General features: G+C 53.7%; 1 protein-coding gene across 1 annotated transcript in view; it reads left to right on the top strand.

The window, feature by feature from the left end:
• Positions 1–4832: 4832 nt before the first annotated feature.
• Positions 4833–23458, top strand: part of LOC308264166 (uncharacterized protein C4orf50) — a gene marked incomplete at both ends in the record, with an annotated part of 39268 nt that continues 20642 nt past the window's right edge. Inside the window, 4 exons of the mRNA XM_080697283.1 lie at positions 4833–5119; positions 9247–9385; positions 13627–14205; positions 15894–16003. Of these exons, the coding sequence (XP_080553409.1) occupies positions 4833–5119; positions 9247–9385; positions 13627–14205; positions 15894–16003 (1115 nt within the window). The remainder of the gene's footprint in view (positions 5120–9246; positions 9386–13626; positions 14206–15893; positions 16004–23458) is intronic.

Raw genomic sequence — 23458 nt, 5'->3', positions numbered from 1 at the left:
GGACGTCAGTGAGCCAAGAGCTCGGGTTGGTATCCTTGCCTTTGCTCTGATAAAAGGTGGTGTTTCTGAAAGGGCGGGCCCCGGCCGTGTCCCCTGGAGCACCCTCCAGAGCTGAGGCAGGGAGGACATGGGGAGCTCATCCCCGGGCGGCCTCAGGTCCTGGTGCTCCCTGTGGTCTTGTGGACCAGAGGATCTTTTGTAGGCTGCAGAGATTAAGGGCTTGAGGGTCTGGGGTCTGCAGAAGCAGGAGGTCAGTGGGCAAGTGGCCCATGTGGCCGCACGGTGGCCTACCTGCTAATGCCCAGGGTGCTCTGCCCCTCCCCTCTACCTCTGTACCCAGACCTCTAGGCTTTGAGGCCCTTCTGTCCTCAAAGGCCACATCCTGGCAGCTGGCCTGCCCTAGCCATTGGGCCCAGTGTGCCCAACACCCAGGTGCCACCCTGAGTCCCTGCTGTGACCCTAGGCCCGTCCACATCCTCCTGTGCTCAGCGCCTGTCTCAGGCTGCCATCTGCCAAGGTCCCTGAACTCTAGGGTTCTTCCGCTGAACGCAGCACAGGCTGCAGACCACGTGCTCTGGGGATGCCCCAGCACCCAAGGAGGCTTGGACACCTTGGCTGAGCTCTGACAACTGGCCCTGCCTGCTGTCCACAGGACTGACCCTGCTGCTAACAGGGCCTAGGTCTAGTACCTGCTCTACCCAGGGCCTGGGACAGGGCTTGGCATGGCTGGCTGTTTATCCAACGTGGAATGAACCAAGGAATGTTCTCAGGTCTGGAGGACATCTTCCCTTAGATGGGGGCCCAGGGCAGGGTGTGTCTGGGGGGCAGGAGACCCGAGTCCTGCTTCCTCTGCCCCTGGGTTGTTGGGGAGGTCCCTCAGGGGCTGAGCTGGAGAGGCCAAGATGTAGCAGGGTGGGGAGGGCAGAGCGGCCAGGCTCCTCCAGCCTGGGCTCTTGTGTCGCTTCAAATCACTTCTTAATCTTGCAGGATATAAAAAGAGTTTATGGAATACACTGAGTCCCCGCGGCACCCCCACCCCACTCAGACCAAAATTCAACAGCTAAACAAGGATTTCAAAGACCAGACATGGGACACAGAATTCACTTGGATTTGACAGCAGCTTTAAGGAGAGGCCTTTTGGATGCACGGCTGGGTCCCAGGCCAACCCAGGCTGGGACAGCCCGGTGGGATAATGGTCCTGTCAAATTGGAACCACAGCCGGGTCCCAACCAGGATACCTTGGAGAGCCCAAGGGCCAAAGACCCGAACACCAGGAAACCAAGTGCAATTAGGAACCCAGGGCTGGGAGAGCCACCGCACTGTCTGGGGACAGACTTCAGTGCTGTGTGCCCCTCAGCTGTCGCATGTGCCCGTCTGGACACAGACGCCCCCTCTGCCCTGTGTACATACATCTCCAAGAGACCTGCCCTGTCCATCCCAGAGCCAGTCTGCCAGAGCCGCTTGGAAATGTCCCGGTGATCGGAACCCTAAGATAGGCCCCGGCCAGCAAAGCCCTCCAGTTCTCTGCGCAGCTGGATTTAGCAGCTGGAGAGAGTTGGTGCACCTGGGCCCACAGAGGGGTGGACGCAGGGACTGCGGATTCCCAAGGAGAGCCAACGTCTTGTGTTCTGATGTGGCAGGAGCCCCAGCAGCGCAAAATGTGCCTGGATCCGGGTGGAATGAGGGCCGAGAGGAGTCGTGGGCACCGAGGGGGCACGCTCGGCTTGGCTTTGTCTTGTTAACAATTTGCAAGGAAGGGGCTTGCAAACAAGGAAGAAAACAAGGGGCCGCCAAGGAAGAAATTTGGGCAGGTGGAGTGACTCCCAGAAGACACGAGAAGAGGCTCCTTCGCAGCTGTGGACAGGGGCGCTGTCTTACAACCAGGGAGAGGACCCGAGCTCTCCCTGCTCCAGGAAGTGGCCTGGAAACTGGAAATGAGAGGAGAGTCAGAGCCTCCTGAGGACGGACAGAGGGCAGCCTAGGATAGCCAAGAGCAGCCTGCGGAGGTAAAGCCTTGCGGTAAACTCCCAGCCAAGTGACTTGCTCCTGTGCTTGTGGGGTGCGTGGGCTGGGGCACCTCCAGGGTGCACCTGTTCACTTGGCTGTACCCTTCCAACTAGTAGAAGAGAAGACATTTGTGACCAGGCTGGATGGCGTGGAGTAGGAGTGTAACTGTCAGGAAGACGGCGGATCTGTGGAGCTGGCTGCAGGCAGGGACACGGCCTTGCGGCCGCTGGTAACTGGGGCTGTCGTGTTTACTGTGCCAAAAGAATCACCCCGTGATTTCCAGTGAGCAGAACCTTTGGAGAAAATAGAAATAACTGAGTTTCAGGGCACTGTAGGAACTTGCGACAGTAGAGACCTGACTGAGGGGCTGAAGTTCTCAGGAGACCAGACCCAAGGATGGCAGAGGAGAGCCTTGCGCTCCGCACAGAAAGGGAGCCCAGCGGATGGAGGGCTGTTCACACCCCATCGGAGGACTCAGGGGCTCTGGAAAAACTAGCAGAACAGCTGAGAAACACCTATTTCTTGTTGCAATCCAGACTGCGGTGCACCTGCTGCCCAGCCCGTCACCCACCAATGCTTGCTGCCCCTTGCGGATGTGTGTGCTGGAAAAAGCAGCTGCCTGCACCATCGAGGCCAAGAGGGGGTGAGGCCCAGCGCAGCGGAGACCAAGAGGCTCACCTGCTTCCTCTGGGCGAGGAGGCGCTGCTGCGCTGACCGCGTGGGCAGAGGCCCCGAGGAGCCATGCCCTGTCCCTGCAACAGCCAGGGTCTGTCCAGGGCCATGCAGGAAGGTACTCGTCCAGCCTTTCTGGCCCTGTCCTTCTGCCAGGAAAAGGGTAGTTACACATCTGCACGGCTCTTCGCTCAGATGATGTGCACCGAGTGGCCTTGGCTTTGAAGTCAGACCCATCCGGGCACCCCCAGGCCGCCATTTCCCTACTGAGACATTGGCCATGTTTTTGTGACTCTGAGAAATGGGGACGACGATCCCTCTGCCACAGATCCCTCACGGGGATCTTCTGTGGCCATGCCTAAACAGGTAGGCTTGTAAGACTCCCATAGCCCTCCCGGCGCCCCGACAACTACTGGCTGGGGTCAGCCACAGCACCCAGTTTTCAATGGGAGTGTCTTCTGTGTAGTTCCCAAGCCAACGGGGCCCTTTACCTGAGGCCCCAGGAGGCAGCTCGGGTGCACACACAGGTACATGTGGGGGCTGCCCTTTTTGGGAGTCCCAAGCCTCTTGTAGAAACCAGCGTTTCTTGTCATTGTCCTGAGGAGAGCTTCCCAGGTCCCTGCAAGGGGCAGACCCAGCTTGGGTAGGAGAGCCAAGGTGCTCAGGTGCAGACCTCTGCCCCTCTACAGCCTCAGGGCTGCTGTTGCTTAGCAACACCCATGTGGTTTCCAGGGGAACCCAGCACAAAGTCAACCCAGGAAGCCACTCACCTCCTGCAGAAAGCCAAAGAGCAGCCGACCCTGTCCCACAACCCTTCCCCAGCTCCACGGCAGGCACAGAGACTGCCCTGCCCTGCGCAGCCTGCAGACGCGGCTCCGGCTTCTCACTAGGACCTCGGTGCTCAAAGTCTGGTGCCGTTCTGGCAACCTGTGGGGTTCTTACTGGGGAAGAACCCCAGTAAGTCTACACAAATTATTAACCCATCAGCAGATTTACCCACTGATGGGATTAGAGTCTTTATTCGATTATTTCAGTTTTGAATATTTCTGCATTGCCAACACATCAGCGTCTCTAGTCAATATCCATTCTATATACAAACCATAACAGAGAGTTGAGCGTCTTATTTTCACTTTTTATTTATCTTATACCCTCTGCCGTACCTGGCTGCCCCCTGCATGGCTGGCTGCCTCAGTCTGTGCTCCTACAAGCCCCAGAGTGTGAGGACTGGCCACCTCGCTGGCTTTGATCACCCCAGCGACTCCAGTGCCCACAGAGAGGCTCCAGAGTCCTGTGTGCCAGCACAGATATGGCGCCAAGCCACCTTCTGTGGGCCTGCTTGGCCAGCCAAACCTGCCACTCCATTCCCTTGGGTCTGCGGCCCGAGGCTTGCTCTCCTTCTGCCCCCATCAGCCCTGCATCTTTAAGCCTCCTTTGCTCCCTCTCCCACCTCTGGGCTCCCAAAGGCCCTGTTCTCTTCTGCCCTGGGTCCTGTATTGCAGTTCCCCTGCTGGAGCATACACTCCAGTTTGGGAGTCAGATCTGGATTAGAATTCTGATTCTACCACATTCCATCCCATCTGTGTGTCCCGGCCAAGAGCCTCCACCTCCCAGAAGCTCCATTTTATCATCTGTAGAATGATCATGTCAATGCCCACCTCATAGGTCATCAGACTAGGTAAAGCACAAGAGGACCCCACAATGCAGTGTTAATTTTCCACCCCCTTTGCCTAGCAAATTCCAAGTCCTCTCTAAATAGGGAGTGTAGGACTTAATGTACAAGGGGGTGAAAACTTGAGCCTTGTTTGCTACCGGGAATGTATACCATTCTGGTGGTCCTGCCTGGAAATCTTGGTTTTCTTCTTTGATGCGTTAGTGAGCATTTGATCCCAGGCGATTTTTCTGTGACTCTTCCTTGCGTTGGGTGAGTGCTGGCATGCCGACTTGTAAAACGAGAGGCTCTCATTCATATTGTATGACGTTTGTGCTGCTGAAACCCATCACTCGCTCATGAATAATCCACCTGTGCTTGCCCTCCTCAAAGCATATTTTCCTGAACAATCCGATGGCATTGCGGCCACCTTGAAACCTCCAGAAAGTCCGCATTGTAAATTTGCCTAATCTTATTAAGTCTTGACCCACGAAATACTTATGGGATGGAGCCCACAGTTCAAGGACGGACTGAAAAAAGTTTCAGCTACGTGGTCAGAGCTCCCAGCAGCGATGGGTCAGATGTAATGAATGTTGATGTGAGGATCGACACGTGTTGGATATTCCGGGACGTGGAGGAGAATGGTGAGGAGCAGGGATGTTTTCCGGAAGGAGCAGCCAGTAGCCCAGATGTGGACATGGGGATGCTCAGAAAGCAGCTGGAGGCCTCTGAGCAGAAGCTTTCGGCGGCTGTGGACAAGTACGTGACGTCAGAGTCCGGGCTGAGGAGCAGGTAGGTGTGCCGCTGTGAGCTCTTGTGTGTTTAACACCTTGTCTCACTGCTATAACCCAAACAGTGGACCATGCAACTTAGAGGAAGAAGGGTTTCTTTGTTCCCAGTGTCTTGGTTATTCTGGGTTTAGGCCATGTGAGGCTGGGTTTGCAGAGATCAGGGCATGGTGTTGGGAAGCAGAGGAGGTGAGAGGAAGGCTCTGCTCTCACATCATGGAGGCTGGAAGCAGAGAAAAAAGTGGAGGAGACGTTATACGGTCCCCAAGGCCACGCCCCAGAGACCCCCTCCGTAGCAACCACGCCCTGCTTCCAACATTGCTGCCTTGTTTCTGTGAAGCCTTTGGGGACTTGCTAAACTCAAACCGTTGCACACATCCTGGGCATCACACTTGTCATCACGGCAGGTAAAGTCGCCCCTCCCGCTGAGGAAACAGCTCCCCAAGAGCATGTGACCGGCCTACAGCCCCCTGTCCATCCTGTGCTCTGCAGCTGCAGGTTCCCAGCTTCTTCCATTAGGATCCATCAATGGGAGACACCAAAGGGCGGAGAGAGGGGAGGGGAAGCAGGTATCCCTCCCTCCCTCCTGAGTGGGATGTGACTGGAGCTCAGACACACTCTCTGCTTCCTCTGCGCTCTCAGACCCTGCGAGGCACCCAGGCCTGGGCCCTGGTCACACCATCCTGCGTGGCTTCCAGTCCCAGGGGAAGAGTGTTTTGGGAGATGCTAATCTGGTTCCGTGTCCTCTCTGTAGGCCTTCTGGCTCTTTCCTCTGTGCCTCTATCTCTTTTTACTGAGCTCCTGGGTGTGGGTTCTGTTTCCCTGATGGAGCCAATGTGGTACCAAGGGTGGGCCTTGGAAGCTGGTCTTTCTCCAAACTCCATGCTTTTGGTGACTCCCTCTTTCCCTCCCTCCTTCCCTGTCTTCCTTCTTCCCCTCTTTCCATCCTTCTGCTCCAGGAATGGAATTCAGGGGCTCCCCTGTGCTAGACAACTGGTCTACCTCTGCGCTCCACCCTGGCCCTCTGATGGCTTCTTCAGCCCTTGGCCTGCAGACGGAGGCCTGCCCCACTTCTCCAAGGAGCTATCCAGCCTGAAAACAGTCCTTCTGTGGCTGGGTCCATTCTGACAGGTTCACTAAGATCCCAGATTTTTGTGGGACTTCCCCGTTGTTTTGGTATTTGCCTTTGTTCCAGTAAAGGCAAGTCATTCACTGTGAATTTATATAGGATTTACTATTTTTTCTTCTTGGTAAACTTTTTACATTAGCTGGGCATGGTGGTGTACACTGGTAAATCCCAGCTACTTGGGAGGCTGAGAAAGGAGGATGGCAAGTTTGAGGCCAGTCTGGAAAACGTGGTAAGACCCTGTCTCAAAATAAACATTAAAAAATGGCTAGGGATATGGCTTGGTGGTAGAGTGCCCTGGAGTTCAATCCCCAGTATTAAAAAAAAAAAAACAGAGTCAGGTGTGGTGGTACACTCATGTAATCCCAGGATAGAAGGGATGCAGGTTTGAGGCCAGTTTCAGCAACTTAGTGAGGCCCTCAACAATTTAGTGAGACCCCATTTCAGAAATAAAGAAGGATGGGGGGATGTAGCTTGTAGGTAGAATGTTCCAGGATTTAGTCCCTAGTACCAAAAAAGACCCCTCAAAAAGCCCCCCAAATATCCACAGCAACAATGACAGAAAGCACCCTCCCCCACACAACAACAAACCTTTTCATATGAAGAAATTCATACTCTTCACAGGCAGCGTCTTACAGGAGGGAGCTGGGGGAAGCGGATCCTTGTCTGGGGAGATGCAGAAGGGGGCATAGGTAGAATTTCCCCTCCGTGCCAGCCCCACCTTGGCTCCCTAGAGCCCATAGTGCAGAGTAATATTTTAAAGAAGGGGAAACTGAGGCTGAAGGAGGGAGTACGTGGTCCAGGGTCCCAAAGAGTAGAAGCCAGGGTCTGAGGCACAATTCTGAATGTAGGTTATTCCAGCTAATGTCAAGATCTGCTTAGTGTAGCTGGGGTACAATAGAAGTTGGCAGTATGTACAGATTCGCTTCACTTAAAACGTTAAAACTTGAAAATATTTAATATAAAATACAAATTTGTTTTATATTTTGATATTATTTTAAATTAATTTTTAAATAAATATTTTTATTTTTTAATATTTTAATATAAAATAATGCAACAACAGCCAGCATTGTTAGAAATATGAGAAAGAAAATCCCAAATCCCGCTTCCATCTTTATTACAGAACCATTTTTACATATTCATTTTCAGTTTAAATGCAGCAAAATCAAAGAGCTAAGAACTTGCTGAGGGCTGCTGGGTACCAGCCACACGCTGACGTGCTGGACACATATTAACACGGTTGCGTCTTGAAAGCGCTGGACGTACTAGATTAGTGTCCTCGTGTCCTAGCGAGTAGGGTCCTGTTTAGATGGGGAGGTGGCTGCTGTCTAAGGGCCCACTCCCAGCATCGGGGGAGGATGCGGGCTCAGGAAGCCTGTCCGGAATAGCATCTGTGCCACCTCCTGGTTCTCCAGCATCCTTACAGCAATAGATAGATAATGATAGATAGATAGATAGATAGATAGATAGATAGATAGATAGATAGATAGCAGTACTGGGGATTGAACCCAGAAGCATTCTACCTCTGAGCTACATCCCCAGCCCTATTTTCTTCTTTATTTTGAAACAGGGTCTCACTAAGTTGAGGAGGGCCTCTCTAAGTAGCTGAGGGTGGCCATGAACCACCATTGTCCTGTCTCAGCCTCCCAAGTACTTATTCCTATATTTATTTATTTATTTAGGTGGTACTGGGGGTGGAACCCAGAGGCTTTCCACCTCCGGGCTATACTCCCAGACCTATTTTTATATTTTATTTGGAAACAGGGTCTCAATACGTTGCTGAGAGCCTCACTAAGTAACTGAGGCTGGCTTTGATCCTCCTGTCTCAGCCTCCCAAGCGCGGGGATTACAAGCTTGCGCCACCACGCCCAGCCTTATTCCTGTTTTTAAAAGCTTGTCATCACAGTTTTGCCTGGACAGTGAGGAGCACGGAGGCTCAGAGCCTGTCGATGGAGCCCTGAGCCCTCTCCTCAAGGGCATCGTGGCTTCCCATCAGAGAGGCTGGGTTGGCACCGGGAGGGGCCTCTGTGGTGCCCCCAAAGGGAGCGGTCTCTCTGACTTCCTCTTGGGCCTCTCTCTCCCGTGGCCCAGTGGTCAGGCTGTGCCCGGCTGGGCTCTGTGGCCGCAGAGGACCACAGTGTCCCAGTGGCTCAGCCGTTCCTAGCAGTGACAGATGAGCCACTGCCAACTTCTCTCTTGGAAGTGTAGCTTACACAGAGATGAACATTTCTCATTGTGGACCTTTTTCTGAATTCCAATCATTTCCTTAAGAGAGATTCATGAGAACATAGGTAAACTGGGAGTCAGCACAGTATAGGGTTAAAAGTGTGAGGTTCAAAATCAAAGAGCGTGGAATCGTAGTGCTGTGTGACCTTGGGCAAATTACCTGGCCTTTCTGAGCCTCAGTTTCCTCACTCGTGATGTGGGGTTAGCATCACCTGCAGGCTGGTGATGTTGCTGTGAAGGTTAATCGAGGCATCACGGCTCTTAGCATAAATGGCTCCTGCTGGTCACTCCTAGTAGGACCTGAACACGGAATTACTGGTTTAGGGTGAGAATACTTTCAAGATTTCTGATGCATGGCACCTTACTATGTGAGGATGTCTTTGAAACATGGTGGCTAATCTTTAAAAGATCTGTATGAATGTTTAAAGAAATGTAATTTTGTTAGAACAGCGAACTGGCCAAATAAGCCAGGTATGGTGGCTAATGCTTATAATCCCAGTACTTAGGAGGCTGAGACAGGAGGATTGCAGGTTTGTGGCCAGCCTCAGGTACTTACTGAGGCCCGCCATAACTTAGTGAGACCTTGTTTCAATATAAAGAATAAAAAATAGGGCTAGGAGTATAGCTCGGAGGTAGAATGCCCCTGGGTTCCATCCCCAGTACTAAAAAAAAAAAAATTGTCCAAATAATAAGAAAAAGCAAGCTTGCCGGGGTATGTGTGGACGCCTCGGATCATGTTGACTCTGCCCTGAGCAACTTCCTTCCTGCTTGATGCTCAGGATCCAGGAGCTGGAGCTGGTGGAGAAGAGGCTGCTCCAGAAGGTGGACCGGCTGAGCACCCGCGTGGTCCAGGAGAGAAGCGCCTCGCTGCGGGCCCAGGAGCAGCTGCGGGTGCTGCGGGCAGAGCTGGCCAGCCGGGTGCGTGCCCCCCACTTCCCAGCACTCTGCAGTCTCTGTCCCTGCAAAGCCCAGGGGTGGGACCGCTGCAGCAGCTGCTGCTGGGTCACAGAGGGGCCGGGTCTGGAGGGGTGAGGGCTCCCAAATGCAGGTGCGTGCCCTACTGCAGGGCCCGGGCAGAATCGCATGGCTGTCCCCACCCATAGAATGGGATCCCTCCCGGTCCTGGCCAGCTCTCAGGCTCCTGAGGATGCCTGGCATATGGGAACGTTAGTCCCCAGTGGGATGTGCACTTGTGGGGGCTTTTCCCAGAGGATCACTGCCCTGGCCCTTGTGTCTGAGGCCCCCAGGGCTGGCCATGGCCTGGGACAGGAGTGACTGATGCAGGTCCCTGGCCAGAGGGAGCTCACATACCAGTGGTGGAAACAGACAGAAACCCAGTAACACTAGGACTGGACCAGGGAGCCAGGAGGGAGGAGCAGGCACATTGTGTCTTTGCACGAGGCGGGGGCACCAGAGACCTCCAGAGATCTGGGGCCACGTGTACCATGGCTCATTACAGGGGTGCCACCTGGGGAGCGGGGTGGGCGAAGGTGGAGGTGTGGAGCCTCCAACCAAGGAGCAGCACGGGTGGTAGGAAGGCAGCGAGATTGGCAGAGGGCTCCTGAGGGCCTCTGCAGGGTGGCGTCTGGGGGCAATAGGGCAGGCTGTAGGCCGCACGTAAGGCAGGCCAGGTAGGGTGGTCATGTGGGGACGCTGTTTCAATTGCATGGAGAAGCAGGGCACACGTTCCTCTTTAGAGAAGCAGTGTCTGGTTAAGAGTGTGGGCTCAGGAGCCAGATGCCACCACCTGGCTCTACCCCGATCTAACCCTATGGCCTTGGACAAGCAACCTCTCTGGGTCTCGGGTCCCTCATCTGCCAAGTGAGAACAGTACAATGCCATCCCCCAAGATGGCTGTATGTGTTGAATGAGCTACTGCATGTAAAACACTTACAGCAGGAGGCATTAAATAATACTGTCTGCACTTCTGTTTCTTAGCCACTATGGAAATTTTTCAGGAGATTAATGTTGAGGGCCGGAGGACAGGCCACATACAGAAGTACTGCTGGGCAGAAACAAAATTCAGGGCCCTGCGGGTGGTACCCGAAACTCCCAAGGTGCCCTGTTCCAGTGCCCTGATGTTTGGAGTGCAGCCCGGGGATTTTCAGACTGTGGGTTGCAATCTACTGGTGCGACACAACAGCCGTCCGCGGGCCACGCCAGCATTTTAGAGTGGGATAGGCCAGGGAGTATGAACAGGTGTGCGTATGCTAAGGGGGGTCTCACAAGTCTTTTGTTCTGTCACATACATGTCAATGTATATAATGTCACAGTTGTAACGGCGCCGTGGGCCCTTTTCCTCTATTCAACTAGGATGTGTTGAATAGGGAAATTAAAACTAATAGCTTGGTGCAGCTTCAACAAGTCTTTATTACAAAATCAGAAGGAAACAGAAAAGGAAGAGAAGAAAAGCAGCGTGCCTGGGGCACACTGGAGAGCCTGAACATGGAGCTCTGCCCTTCTCCATCCCCGGCCTTTAAGTAGATTCTGTGTTGGTCTGCTCTCACCAGCGTTACCAAGGCGATGGGCTAGTGACTTATTTCTTAAGCAGGTGGTGCCTCTTTACCTCTGGACGGTGCACTTACCAGGGGTCAGTGATCTACCTGGCTTCCGCTTCTATTGTATTGGGCTGTACTGTTTGCTCATCAACTATGGGTGCTTTGAAGCAGCACATGGGGTTTACTCTTCCTATACCCAGGCCGGGTCACAGAGGAGAGGAGGTAAACAGAGGCAGATGGCCTCTACGAATTTTTAGGGATAAAGCCTTCAATTGTCTCTAGGGCGTCTCAGGCTAAAGGCCTTAATTTCCTTTACATCCTTACTATAGGTCAGTCATTAGAACAAGGGCAGAGAGAGTGGGGAGCTCTGCAGTCATTAGAACAAAGGGCAGAGAGAGGGGGGAGCTCTGCAGTGGAGCAGCCGCCTCCCTCCCTGCCTGATGCCCGCACAGCACCCAGGCTCTGACTGCTTTTGACATTTTAGAAATCAATACCGGAGCAATTTTCCAATACATATAATACATATGCATACAACACATGTACATATAATACATATAAATATATACATACAATACATATAATAGCATGTTTCTGTGTGGTTCTTATAGTGGGACGCCGTGGAGAAAGTTTGAGAAATGCTGGTGTAGCCAATAACTGAATCAGAAACAGAGGGCTCAGAGATAAGGAGTCTGATCAAACTGACCTGGGGCCTGGAGACGCTGGGGAGGTGTCCAGGTGGAGTGTCCCAGGGGCAGAAAGTCCTGTTGATTCTCATTGGTTGACGATGCCTCCCTCAGGGGAGATTTTATGGTGAGGTCCAGGGGTGTGTGTGGGATCTCTGGGAAGGCACTCTGACAGGGCCTCCCAGCCACACCCTCTGTAGTTAGGCTTTCCCAGGTGAATGGGATGTTCGCAGTGTGATGGGGACAGAGGCCGGGGTGGAGGCAGGAGGCATGAAAGGATGGGCAGGAAGATGCCAAGCCAATTTCTATGTGTCCGTTATTAATTGCTATCTCATAATATGTGTGCCTGGCACAGACCAGTCACGAAACCCCATGTCCAGATGAGGGATGGAGGTTTGGGGTGATGGGGGCTCACCCAGGGCCCCTTGGCCACCATTTGGCTCCCCACCTCTGACCTCAGTCTCTTGCTGGAGACCGCTGTATTTGGAAGTAGATTTCCTAAGGGCACAATTGGCTCTGCGTGCCCTGTGCACCTGACGGGTACCAAGTGGCAGGGTGACTGTGTGTCACTGTCAATATTCTCAGGAATCATTTGCACAGAAAGATATTTCGTTTCTGCAGAGACCAGGGGTCATTATGAAGGCTGTCCATTCTCAGCCACCCAGGCAGGCCTCGGAGCCCCAGCCACCCAGCACCAGGCTATGCCGTTCCAGGATTCCTGCCATCAGGAGGACAGGGAGAATGTTCCTTCCAGGGAATCTGACTGCAATCTTGTCAACTCCATCAGACACAAGGAGCTGCAGGAAAGCTTAGCGTGCAGGCTGCTTCCCTCACCTGCTTGAATCAGTTCTGAAAAATCAGGCAAGGGCCCCCACGTTTCAGGGCGTTGGTGTACCCCAGTTCAGCACACTCCGTGTAGGTGGGCAGAAGGCCTGGCTTAAGAGCAGGGGCATGAGTTCTCCGGGCAGATGGGTGGCCACAGGGAGAAAGAAAAGGCCTGGAGTCAGACACAAGGCTTGGGCGGTGCTGACCTGGCTGTGTGACATCACGCAGGTCTCCTCTGAGCATCTCATGGGGCCAGGGCCAGTCCCTGTCTCCAGGGAGGGCTCACAATAGCGAACAGCTATGGTGCACGGTGGTCCAGGGCCTGGCCATCTGGTGGGCCAGGCATTGACCTTTTAAGCGCTGGTGAATCTGGAGCTCTGGACAGCTCTGGAGTGGGAGTGGGAACGCTGAGGGGCTCTTGCAGCACATTGGTGGGGACACATTCAATACTGGGATGGCTCTTATTAGGGATGGGACCGGGACTAGAGCAGGGGGAGGGGACTTTTCCTCCGACACAAAATGTAAGGGAGCATCACACAAGTTTGGGAATAGTGTGTGTGTGTGTTTGTGTGTGTGTGTGTGTGTGTGTGTGTGTGTGTGTGTGTGTGTTGCTGGGGATTGAACCCAGGGGCATTCTACCTCCCAGTAACACTCCCAGCCCTATTTTTTATTCTTTATTATTTATTTTGAAACAGGGTCTCACTAAGCTGCAGAGGGCCTCACTAGTAGCTGAGGCTGGCCACAAACCCAGATCCTCCTGTCTCAGTCTCCCAAGTACTGGGATTAAAAAACGTGCACCACCACGCCTGGTGTGTGTGTGTGTGTTGGGGGGGGGTACTGGGGGTGGAACCCAGGGGCCTTCTACCTCCAAGCCACACCCCCAGGCCTATTTTTTATTCTTTGTTTTGAAACGGGGTCTCACTGAGTTGCGAAGGGCCTAAGTCGCTGAGTCTACCCGCGAACTGCGATCCTCCTGTCTCAGCCTCCCAAATGCTGGGATTACAAGCGTGCGTCACGCTTAGAGATAATATTTTGATGTTTAAAAAAAAAAAAAACCCGTAGCGGGCAACATAAGGCAATGTTAGCTAAGGACGGTGTAGCAAGAGCAGTGGGCGTCTTTGGAGTTCCTGATGTGCTCACCGCCAACTCGCAGGTCCAGGAAGAGGAGAGGACCGCTGGGCGGCAGCAGCGGAGGCTGCAGCGGCTGCAATGGAGGCTGCAGCACAAGGACCAGGCCCTGGGGCTGCAGCAGGCGGCCCTGGAGCGCTGTCGGCAGATGCAGAGGCGCCAGCTGGGTCTAGTTCGCGAACAGGAGCTCGTCCTGCGGGCGCAGGTGCAGCGGCTGGAGCGCGACGTGCGGCGCCTCTGCCTCGCCGCGGGCCAACTGCTGGCCCAGAGGGACAGGGCAGCGCCGGCGCCGGCCCCGAGCAGCCCTGGGCCGCAGGTCCCCGCGGGGCCCCGGGACGCCCCGGCGTCGGCCGCGGAGCTGCGCGCCCTGCAGGCGAGGGCCTGGCGCTGCGAGCGGGAGCGGGAGGCGGCGGCGCGCAGCCTGCGGGAGCGACGCGCCACCGAGCGGCGGCTGCGAGCGCAGGTGGAGGAGCTGCGCTGCCGCATCTACGGGCTGCAGCTGTCCGAGATCGGCCTGCGCGGCCAGGTGGAGGAGCTCGCCCAGCAAAACCGGAGCCTGCGCGAGGAGCTGGGCCCCCGGGCCCCCGCTGCTGGCCGCAGCCTGGTAAGTGGCCCCGAGCCAGGGCAGGCGTGAGGACTGGCATGCCTCTGACTTTGTAGTCCAGCCACGTGGTAAAATCACTGACACATAGGTTCCCAGTATCTTCTGTATATACCCGCCCAACCCAGCCAGCCTCATCCATCTGTCCATCCACCCCACCCCCCGCAGGACTGGGAAGAGAACCCAGGGGCATTCGACCTCCAAGCTACACCCCCAGCCCTATTTACAGGGTCTCACTGAGTTACAAAGTGCCTCACTAAGTACCTGAGGCCATCCTTAAACCATGATCCTCCTGTCTCGGCCTCCCAAATGCTGGGATTACCAGCGGGCACCACCACGCCTGCCTCCTCCATCCATTCTTTCCTGTATCCACTCACTTACCAGCCCCCCACCCACAGGACCACACTCATCATCTCACCACCTGCCTCTCCATCCGCCTATGCCAGCTGCCTGCGTGCCCACCCTCTTGTCCACCTGCCCACTGGGCCATCTTCCTGCCCCATGTAAATTCACCCTCTGTGGCCGTCCCATTCCTCCTGCCTCTGGTTCCACCTACCACCTCTTGTCCCCCTACCAACTGAGTCCACCCGCCCACCTGCCCACCACTCTCCCACTCATTCTTACAGACCAGGCTGCTCCTTCACGGGTCATCACAGTCCACTCGTGTCTGTGACGGAACCCGCCTTATAAACAACAGGAAGCTGTTTCTCAGGGTCTGGAGTCTGGAAGTCCAAGGCCAAGTGTCCAGAGATTCACTGTCAGATGCCCTGTGCCTTCTGGCAGTGTCCTCATGTGGTGGAAGGGGTGTGTGTTTCTGGGGTCTCTCATTTTTATTTAATTTTTGGTATGGGGATGGAAGCCAGGGGTATTCTACCTCCAAGCTACACCCCAGCCCTATTTTCTATTCTTTATTTTGAAGCAGGGTCTCACTGAGTTGCAGAGGGCCTCACTAAGTAGCTGAGGCTGTCTGCGAACTGCAATCCCCCCATCTCAGCCTCACAAGTGCTGGGATTACAAGTATGCACCACCAAGCCTGGCTTTGGGGTCTCTTTTATAAGGATGCTAATTCCATGCCCTAATCACCTGCCAGAGGCCCCACCTCCTTACACCATCACCTTGGTGATTAGGTGTCACCCTATGAATTTGGGGGTGGACACAGCCCAAGCAGCCACACACCCACCTGCACACCTGTGCACCATCGTTTCCTTGTCCCCCCTGCTGTCTTTTTGACCATTATCCACCCATCCAGCTCCTTGCCCCGCAGCCAGCACACCACTTCGTATCCCTCCTGCTCTGCTCCCCCACCCATCCATCAATGCATCCAGTGTTCAGTGAGTCTCTGCTGTGTGCATCCCTGTGTAGAACGAGGTCCTCAACATGCAGTGTTACGTCACTCTCACGTGCTTGCCAAGTCTTTCCTGACCCACAGGAAAGCGTCCCACGCAAGACATCCAAACTTGTGTGCAAAAAAAACCCCAAAACACCCAGTCACCTGATAAAAATACTCTGATGCAACAATTTACTGCAAAAAATTAACAAAAAACTGTACCTTGCACAAAAAATGGCAATGTTAGATAAAACCAGGCAATCCCTCTTCCCCCAAACAATCCACCCTCCCCGTCCCTTCCAGCATCCATGGTGACCGTGGTTCCTGTGGCAGCTCTGTACAGCGTCTCCCGTCCCCTTCCTAGACTGTGCGCTCCTTGGGGGCAGGGCCCAGGTGTGATTGGTCCTCGTCGCCTCCGACCCCAGCAGCAGCAGCAGCAGCAGCCAGCGGTGGCACGCAGGAGGTCCAGGCACTGTGGGAGAAAGCACACACGGGCCTGGGGCCCTTTCTTGTCCTCTTAATTACTAACTATGGCCTTGGGCAAGTTTTGAAAGCCCAGGAGGGCAGGCTGGACACTGTTTATGTTTTTGACTCAAGGCTGGACACTGTTTATGTTTTTGACTCATGAGAGAGTAACAGACACATTTTTTTTGGTGGTGGTGGTGGTACTGGGGTTCCTGGGAACCCTTCTACCTCTGAGCTACACTCCCAGACCTATTTTTATATTTTTATTTGGAAACAGGGTCTCTTAAGCCAGCTGCGCTGGCTTCGAACCTGTGCGATCCTCCTGTCTCTGCCTCCCAAGCGCGGGGATTACAAGCGTGCGCCACCACGCCCGGCTGCAACAGACACATTTAATGCCATTTCGTGGTGTGCTTGGCACCCTACTGGACATTCTCAAAGATATTATTTTCCTTAATGGTTCTGACGAGTGGACTGGACTCTTAGCATCCTTCTTCCACCCATGAGATGGCTAAAGCTCAGAAAACTGGTCTCTCTGACCTGTTGTCACACAGCCAGTAAGAGACAGGGATGGAATTTGATCTGAGTTTTCCAGGGGTGCACAGTGCCTGGTTTCTCTGCCTGCAAAGGAGGTCTCTCTCCGCAGAGAGGTCTAGCCCGTCTCCTGCCGAGGGTCGGTCTCCAGTTAAGGAACAACAAGAACAACATTAGCCCCCAGGGGTTGCTCATTTAAAAAATCAAAATTGTCTTCTAACGAGAGCCTCAAATGCTGCGTTTTCTTGGGGTGATGGCCTGTATCTCGTCTAGGTGGTTTTGATGATGGCTTCATCTACGGCCATATTTTGTTTTTTTACTTCTTCCTCTATTATGTTCGTCAGATGAAAACAGTGTACATTTAATATTGACACCTTGTTGGAATTGAGGAAAATAAATCATGTCTAGATGGAAACCGTCACTTAGAATCTTCCTGTAATTTTTCTAAACATAGGACTTTACTTTAGGCTTTGGTCTAACTCCTTACCTTCCCATCTCTCCGTCCATCCCATACGCTGTGACTCATTATTTCTTCAAAATTGTTACTTGAGAGAAAGACGGGTGTTTTAGTCAGCTCTTCCATGGCTGTGACCAAAATATCTGACCAGCACCACTTAGAGGGGAAAGGTTTATTGGAGCTCGTGGTCTTGCAGGTTTCGGAGGTTTCGGTTTATAGTTGGCTTGGCCCCAGGCAGGATGTGACCAGGCACAGATAGAGTTCCCAAGGCCACGCCCCCACCTCTGCCAACCATGCCCCATCTGAGCTACCACCCAGTAAATCCATTCAGATTAGTAATCCTCCAGCAGATTTATTCATGATTGAAATATTTCATCTCTGATTTTTTTTTGTGTGTGTGTGGTACTGGGAATGGAACCCAGGGGCATTGTACTTCTGAGCTACACCCCCAGCCCTATTTTTTTTTTTTTTTTTAGTCTTTTATTTTTGAAACAGGGTATCACTGAGTTGTGAAGGGCCTAAGTAGCTGAGGCTGTCTTCAAACCGTGATCCTCTGTCTCAGCCTCTTGAATGCTGGGATTACAAGCTGCTTGTAATCTTGTAGGCCACGCCCTGCTTACCTCTGAACACTTTTGCATTGCCAATAACAAGCTTTTCCAGGGACATTCTGTGTTCAAACCTTGAGCGGACACCTACCCATTCAGGAGGTTCTTGTGATGTTTGCCCATTTCAGCTTCTCTCCCTAATCCTGGCTCAGCCTCGTGAGTCAGGGGCTGCTCCCTGCTACACAGGTGAAGGAACCGTCCCGGGAGGGCAGGTGACTTGGCCACAGCTCAGAAATTAAGCCTCAGGGCCAGCAGGGAGTGGGCAGGATCACGTCTGACTCCAGCCTGCCACGCTGACCTGGAGGTCCAGGGCCAGAGCAGCCCTGTGCTATCAGAGTTGACCATGGGCCCCTTGCCAGAACTTATCAGCAAACTTCTCAATATTTTGGGCTTTCCCTTCTGCAGGTCCCGGTACCCCACCCAGGGGACTGCAACTCACATGGGGCTCAGACTCTCAAGTTTGTGCTGGTGCTGGGGTGCAGAATACAAAGTCTCTGGAAATCTCCCCAAGATGCTGAGAGTGTGGTCCTCTCCTGGTCTGCACTCTGTGGGGCAGATGCTTGACTGAGGGACGCAGTGGGAACCCAGGTGGAGCCCTGGATTTACTTCTTTGCATCCACCCAGACTCCAGGCCGGGCATTTCCCAGGGAAAGCTTTGCTTGCTCCTGTGACCCGGAGCAGATGTCCATGAGGGGCTGGCACCAGCAGCGCCCCAGGTCCCTGCCAGTGCTTGGAGACCACCTGGGGGGGGGGGCAAAAAGAGGAAACACTGGGGCTGTGGAAGCCAGCGAGAGGCCTCAGAGAACCCGGGACAGGTGGGGCACACGGGCCTGGCTGGGGCTGGCGACTGCAGGTAGGCCCAGGCCCGCAGAGGCCCCCAGGAAACAGGCTCAGCATGTTAGTTTTTTAGGGGTGCTGTTACAAAGCCCCACAAAACAGGAGGCTTAAGCAACAGACACGTCTCCTAGAGATTAGAACGACATCCCAGTGGTAACAGGCCATGCTCCCTCCTGGGGCTCAGGACCATCTCTCCTCCTCCCCCGGCTCCTGGAAAGCAGGTAGCTCCTGGCAACCTTGGGCTTGCCGAGATGCGTCAGCCCATCTCTGCCTCTCTCTGCACATGGCCCTGACCTCTGCCTCAGTGTCTCTTTTAAGCATACCCATCTCACTAGGTCAGGGTTCTGCCGTGACTTCAAAACATCTGCTGAGACCCCCGTTTCCAAGTTGGGGCCTGTTCACAGCATCTTTTGGGGGGGCCACAGTTTAACCCACAGTGTCCAGGAGATGGCTCTGGCTCTGCCCGCCTCCTCCAGGTGGCATCTCTGACCCAGGAGCCCCTCTGTCCCCTCGGCCCTCGAGGACTTGCACACTGTCAGGCGGGCAAAGCTCTGGAGGTCAGGCTGGGTGAACACTCCCGCTTCCAGTCTTCACTGAGCGACCTCCAAACGCCCAGGCAGGAGAGGCGCCCTGCCCCACCAAAAGCCAGTATCCCGCAGGACAAACTCCACTCTCCAGGCTGTTGCATCCCCAGCTCAATGCCTGGCACACAACAGGGGCCTGGGGAGTATCACTAAGAGAGAGCTGGGAAGAAGGAGGAGACCACCGACTCCCAGTGGCCGGAGGTGCGTGTGAGGGTTCAGGCCCGCGTCACTCTGAGAGGCTGCCAGTCAGATCCTGTGCGTCTGGGGCTCGTTTGCGGGCTGTAAGCTGGGCTGTGCTTCGGACCTGTGTTTCTTAGGGATGACAGAGGGAAGTGCTGGCTGTCCTAGAGGAGAGCCCTTTGGAGACGCACACAGGTGGAATGAAAGGCCGGTCACATTCCACACAGGATGCTTAGCTTGGGCAATCAATCATGGACTTGGGCATCGAGCTATCTAAAAGGTAGCCTGTGGTGACGGAGGAGACTTTTAATTAGCAAGGGGCTTGGTGTCTGTGTGTATCTATTTTATTGTATTTTTTCTTACTGCTTCTCTGGTTTGGAGTGGGGATCTCAGCCCGGGTCCTCATGAATCAATGACCCCTTGAGAGGACTCAGCCCGGGTGCCTGGCTTCTTGCAAGAGCTGAATAGTAACAGACTCTCAGGAGGGGAGAGGTTGGGACCCAGGTGGCCCAACTGGGGCTCCATTGGCAGAGTGGACCTAGGCTGGGCTCTGCGGCCTCCCAGCCGCGACCTGGGGCTTGCGGGCTTAGCAAATTCACCTCTTCGGCTCTGATCTTAGAGACAGAACAGGTTTATTTATTTATTTTGTGGGGCTTGAGCTTGTGCGGGCAGGCATGAACCATTTCACACTGCTGAGGGCGCCCCCATGTGGACATAGTTGATAACCCCCTCCTCATTGCATGGATGGGGAAACAGGCACCGAGGGCACCCAGCTGCACAACCCGCCCAGGGCCACACCGGGATTGTTGGTGTGCCAGACCACTGGGCTGCTCCAGCAAATTGCTATAGATTGGCTTTAAAAGCAGACATTTATTTTGCAATGTACAGAGGCTGGAAGTCCAAGGTCAAGGTCTGTTGTGGCTGTGCTGTGGTTTGGAAGGGTGTCCCCCAAAGGCCCGGTGTCAGAGGCGTGGTCTCCAGCCTGTGGCACTGCTGGGAGGTGGCGCATCCTTCAGGGGGCGGGGCTTGGTGGGAGGAGCCTAGGTCATTAGGGGCTTCCCTGAGGGAATATCGGGACCCCAGTCCCTCCTCTTCCCAGCCACCAAGAGGTGAGCTTCTCCCACCACCTTCTCCCACCATGATGTGTTGTCTCGCCACAGGCCCAAAGCAACAGAATCAGCAGACCAAGGGCAGAAACCCTTGTAACTGTAAGAATGTATCTTATACCAATCAAGGGCTGAAACCCGTGTAACTGTAAGAATGTTCCCTTATTTGCTTTATAAGTGGAAGCACTTTCCTGAAAAGAATCTAGTGGGTGTTGTGAGGCGGCATGGAGCAGGCATTAGGGTCCCTGCCCCCAGGACTCACACAGTTTACAATCTTTAGAGCAGGTGGCCTGGTACCCATGTTCCCGGGGGCATGGGCCAGTGCAAGAATGAACCTTCATCTGGGGAGCGAGTGGGGAGGGTGTGAGCGCAGGGTCCCAGGTGCAGGTAAAGGTCCTGGGTGGCCAGGGGAGCGCAGGCCATCTGCAGACGCATCCAAAGGCTTGCTCCTCAGTGCACACGGCACCTGCTACTAGTACTGGGCCCAGGCCCGGAGGCTCACATCCTGGAATGACCAGAGCCATAGAGGAGTGTTGGGGAAAACAAAGACTGTATCCAGTAGCAAAAGAATGGGGAGGAGAGAGCTCTGTCTTCAAACCAGCTTCCTGTCCCCAGGGCTGAGGGCTACAGGTATGGAATGAGGAGGCTGCTAATGGGAGGGACATTCACATCTTCTCTGGGAGCAGGTGGAGACTTCCAGAAACCCCGTGCCCCCTCTGGTCTCCCCTTTCATGGTCTAGTGTCTCTGGTCATGGTGGCTGGCAGGTGTCTCTAGCCTTAAAGGGATTTGGGGAGAGTAAGCAAGTCTGTCTAGGCCGACTTGTATTACAGCTCTGGACAAAGCGTTTCTCAAATGGCCGCCATGTCCGTGCGCAGAGCTGAGCAGGACTTGACTGCAGAGGAGACAGACGCAGCCTGGAGTTAGAGAGGCTGAGCCTCCCTGCCCTGTTCCAGTCACCCGTGGACATCTGCAGGGCCAGGGGAAGAGTTGCATTCTCAGCAAAAGCAGCCTCAGGGCCCTGAATGGTAACCTAGGCAACCACCATCATCAGGACCTATGCAGCCGAGGGCCGTCCACAGCAGAGCCAGGGAGAGTGGCAGTGTATCCCCTGGTGAGTGACCTCCACAGTCAGCGAGTGGGGCTAGAGGGTTTGTTTAGGTGTTTCCTTGGTAACACTACCCCGTTGCAGGCCCAGTGCTGGGCATGGGGGCCAGGAGGCCAGCTGGGCAGGAACTCTGCTCTTCAAAAGCTTTTGGGGAGATGGAAGCAGATGCCAACAGCGAGGATTCAGGCTGCTGCCGCAGAGGGTGGTGTGGGGCTCTGGCCCCCCTGCCCGCAGGGCTACAAGAGGCTCCGCAGAGATGCAATGCTGTCAAGCTCCTTGCTGGGTGCTCCCTCAGGCCTCTCTGCCATGGTCGTGTGTGTAGAGCGGCCCCTGGTGGTTCCCAGGAGCCTTTTCATCGTCTGGGAATTGGCTAGCCGTTGCTTTTGCTGTCTGCTGTGTCCTCGAAGGACTGCAAGCCAGGCATGTGCTGCTCACTGGGGTAGCAAGCAGGGCTCTAATAGCGTCAGTATTATGGGACATGCACAGGAGGAAGCCAGCCAGGTACAAATAACAGAAGAGGAGATGCTAGCGGTCCTACAAAAAAGGTCAGCTTCACGGATTTTAAAATAAATGCAAAAGCTGGGAGTGGTGGTCCATGCCTGCGATCATAGTACTTGGAAGGTAGAGACAGGACGATTGCAGGTTGGAGGCCAGCCTTAGCGACTTGGTGAGAGGGCTTCCCTGTTTCAAAGAAAAATATAAAATAGGTCTGGGGGTGAAACGCTGAGGCACAATCTTTAGCAACACAAACAAGCAAAAGAAACCTGCCGGGGTCCAGCCCTAGCAGAGTCGGGGTTCATGTGTTGATGAGGGGGAAACCGAGGCCGATGAGAGAAGACGCCACACGAGTCAGATTCAATCTTCTCCATTTTATTCAGGATTTGTTACAGTTTTTATACTTTATTTTTGGCAGAAAAGCAAGAGCATAGTCATGCAAGCAGGATGGCCAAGGACAGTAAAAGTTACTATTCTCTATAAAGTTTAGGGCAAGGGTGCTGGACATAGTATGTTTTGTCTCCCTTCACAAGGCTGTCTCAAACTTAATTGTATTCAGTGGCTCTCACTAAGGTCAGTTTGAACTTAATATTTGGCCCAATATCTTCATCCTTGGGAAGATATCTTTGCCGCCTGAGTCTCTCACAAGCCGCTGCCCATCAGTTTTAGTTATAATGTTTATACATAAAATTCCAATTATACATATTAATCCAAATAATCCTAAAATAATTTTATGAAGAAAGGAATGCCAGACATACTTCATGGGGGGTCTACGCCGTTGCGGATCCCCTGATCGAGCTTTCTCAAGATCTGCATGATACGCTGTAGCAGAAACCCAACAACAACAAAACCCAAATAAAATAAATCTGAGTAAGAAAATCTCAAGATTCCATTTTCTTGCCATACAAAACCACTCTGCAAATAGATAATATTTGTCAAATATTAACAAGGCCCGCCGTTGCCGGGCGTGGTGGCGCACGCTTGTAATCCTACTGCTTGGGAGGCTGAGACAGGGGGATCTAGGTTCGTGGCCAGCCTCAGCTACTTGGTGAGGCCTTCCACAACTTAGTGAGGCCCTGTTTCAAAGTAAAGAATAAAAATTTGGTCTGGGGGTGTAGGTCAGAGATAGAATGCTCCTGAGCTCAATCTCATAAATAAATAAATAAATAAATAAATAATAAAAAGACCCACTCTTATGGAGGGTCTGAGCCATTGGGACCGTAAAGGGTACATTGTTTCAAGAGGGCTGACAGCCAATAATTGCTAAATGCCAGACATGGTGGCGCATGCTTGTAATCCCAGGATTTGGGAGGCTGAAACATGAGGATCACAGTTCGTGGCCAGCCTTACCTACTTAATGATGCCCTCTGAAACTTAGTGAGACCCTGTATTTTTTTTTTTTTGTGTGTGTGTGTGTGTCTGGGGATGGAACCCAGGGGCATTCGACCTCCGAGATATACCCCTAGCCTATTTGTTATTATTTATTTTGAAACAGGGTCTCACTGAGTTGCGGGGGGCCTCATTAAGTAGCTGAGGCTGTCCTCAAACTGCCATCCTCCTGTT

Source organism: Muscardinus avellanarius (genome assembly GCF_963383645.1).
Source record: "Muscardinus avellanarius genome assembly, chromosome: 6".
NCBI lineage: Eukaryota > Metazoa > Chordata > Mammalia > Rodentia > Gliridae > Muscardinus > Muscardinus avellanarius.
This window is presented reverse-complemented; position numbering and strand designations above follow the sequence as displayed.